The sequence below is a fragment of the Gymnoscopelus braueri genome (assembly GCF_963280865.1).
Source record: "Gymnoscopelus braueri genome assembly, chromosome: 9".
Taxonomy (NCBI): domain Eukaryota; kingdom Metazoa; phylum Chordata; class Actinopteri; order Myctophiformes; family Myctophidae; genus Gymnoscopelus; species Gymnoscopelus braueri.
The window spans coordinates 2,393,515-2,396,014 of record NC_137610.1 but is presented as its reverse complement, the minus strand read 5'-3'; the positions used below and the strand labels follow the sequence as shown (position 1 = coordinate 2,396,014).

The following is a 2,500-nucleotide window of genomic DNA, read 5'->3' as shown; positions in this document are numbered from 1 at the left end:
CAAATCTTACACCTGCAGTCGGATTCATAAAAGTTTTTTGGTCTGTGTTTTGTGCATCAGGTGCGCACGCTCTCAGGTCAGCCCCGAGGCTGTCTTACCAGGGCTGAAATGTGCGTATGTCTTTAGAATGCTTTATTCTTCATGCCAAAATCAATTACAACAGTGGCAAACCTCAAATAAAATATATATGTGCCCAACATTTGTCAACACATATATATAAAAAAAAATAATAATAAATGTCAAACGATATATTGCTTGTAGCCTATGCATCATATAGACATGATGTAGATTCCACCGCTTTTTATTTATTTTCTAGGCTATCAGTTGCATTTAGAGTTGAATTAGTAGGTCCCTCAGTGTGTTTGCCAGCGGGCCATCTCAGCCAAAGTGTCACGTAATAATGAAAATAGGCTATGATGCCTTAATGAAACTGCGGAGGTATTAATTTTTAGGCTAATAGTCTACTGTAGGCTACTCTACTGTATTTTGATCACATGAACACCACACACAACAGCCTAATAAATATTACCATCTGATGAGGAAACTAATAGTGGATGAATGCTGTGGACAGAAGATCTAATATTCCCCATTCCGACGTAGGACAGTGATATATTAATCAAAAATGCACTAATTTAATCAATAAGTAATCAATAAGCTCTGGTCCATAATCGGATAGCAGCGTTCCACTTGTATGCTGCATTTCATCATCTTTTTACCTTGGTAAAGGTGCGCAATGTTCATTAGAAAAGGCTTATATATATCCTTTCCACGTTTTATTAGCCTTTTATTTGGTAATGGGGTTAAACCTTGTAAACTTCTTTATTCTCATTACACATGAGAGCATTTATTACCTGATCCGCTTCCAGACAGAACAATAAAACTACACTTTAGAAACAAGCCCAAAAAAACGCGGTCCCCACAGCTACCAATATTTACAAGCAACTTTACATAAAAATAAGCCCAAATTCGCTTATAATAAGCGGACATGGCAACGCTGTTTAGCACGGTTCAGCACGGTGACGTTGAAGTTGGATGCTGTTGGATGCAGCCTTCCAGAGTAATCAGCACACCTGGTCATACGCACTGGTCGTACGCACGTCTCTGTGATATAGGAACCCCTTTGGGAATTGCACGTCCGTTTGTGACTACCAAAATACGACCTCCTTTACGAACTTTATTTACCCCATATTTACGACCCTCGTTATGAATCGGGGCCTATGTTCCTACGGTAAGACTTGCTCAAAAGGTACCCGTAATGCTTAATTTATAATTACTTAATACATTATTTAAGTGTTAATTAAGCATTAATTCATCATGAATTCCTTGTAATTCATCTTTAATTAACATCATTAGTTAATCATTAGTTAAGCAAAGTTACTTAATACATGAATTAACGATGATTTACAAGGAATTCATGATGAATGAATGCTTAATTAATGCTTAATTAACCCTTAAATAATGTATTAGGTAATCATAAATTAAGCGTTAATTACGGGTACCTTATGAGCAAGTGTTACCGTTCCTTCTCTTATCATGAAGTGTGGGTCATGATCAAAATAATAAGATTGTGGATACAAGCGGCCAAAATGAGTTTTCTCAGACGGGTGGCTGGCCTCTCCCATAGAGATAGGGTGAGAAGTACAGTCACCCGGGTAGCAGGAGTATAGCCACTGCTCCTTCACTTGGAAAGGAACCGGCTAAGGTGGTTCAAGCATCTAGTGCGGATGTCTCCTGAGCGTCTCCCTAGGGAGGTCCTCTCTGCACGTCCCACTTGGAGGAGACCCCCTGGCAGACCAAGGACCAGATGGGGGGGATTATATCTCCACACTGGCCTTGATATGTCTTGGGATCCTCCAGGAGGACGTGGATAATGTTGCCCTGGAAAGGGAAGTCTGGAGCTCTCTGCTTGAACTGTTGCCCCCGCAACCCAACTCCAGATAAGCGGTTGAAGATGGATGGAAGGTGTGTTAGTAGAGATGTGTATTTTAATGTATAGGTTGTTTATTACCGTGGTGTCCCTCATCACAGATGCAGACCACGCCTCCAGTACAGTATCCATGTCCGCTGCAGAGTCCAGGACACGCCTCTCCGATGTAAACGTGGTCCACAGCCCAGCTGATACGCTCCCCTGCACCGTCAGCCTGCAGCCAGCGGAACTGGGTGGCGCTGTGGAGCACAACGGAGACAAAACATGACTCCACATGCTGGCGCTCTGGAGCACAACGCAATTAAAAAACAACGCAGTAGAGCTGCTTTTAAAAATGTTTTATATAATCAATTTCCATTTTCATAATAAACTAAATCCATTAAGGACCGCAAACTGCGATGATATAAGTTATAACTACAAATTAACATCATTCCGAACTTCTGATGGGCGGTCTCGTAACCTTTTCTCAGAACTCGTTACCCCCAGATAGTTTTGGAAACTTTTTCCGACATCAGAAGGAGTATGTATTGACTTTGGTTTAAAAAATTGTGAATAATTCTTTTTTAACACAAA

At 40.8% G+C, this 2,500-nt stretch overlaps 1 protein-coding gene across 1 annotated transcript in view; it reads right to left on the bottom strand.

The window, feature by feature from the left end:
• The window catches only part of reln (reelin), a gene marked incomplete at its 5' end in the record, with an annotated part of 165,763 nt that overhangs the window by 13,766 nt on the left and 149,497 nt on the right, over positions 1-2,500 (bottom strand). Inside the window, 1 exon segment of the mRNA XM_080437303.1 lies at positions 2,009-2,166. Coding sequence (XP_080293429.1) covers positions 2,009-2,166 — 158 coding nt within the window.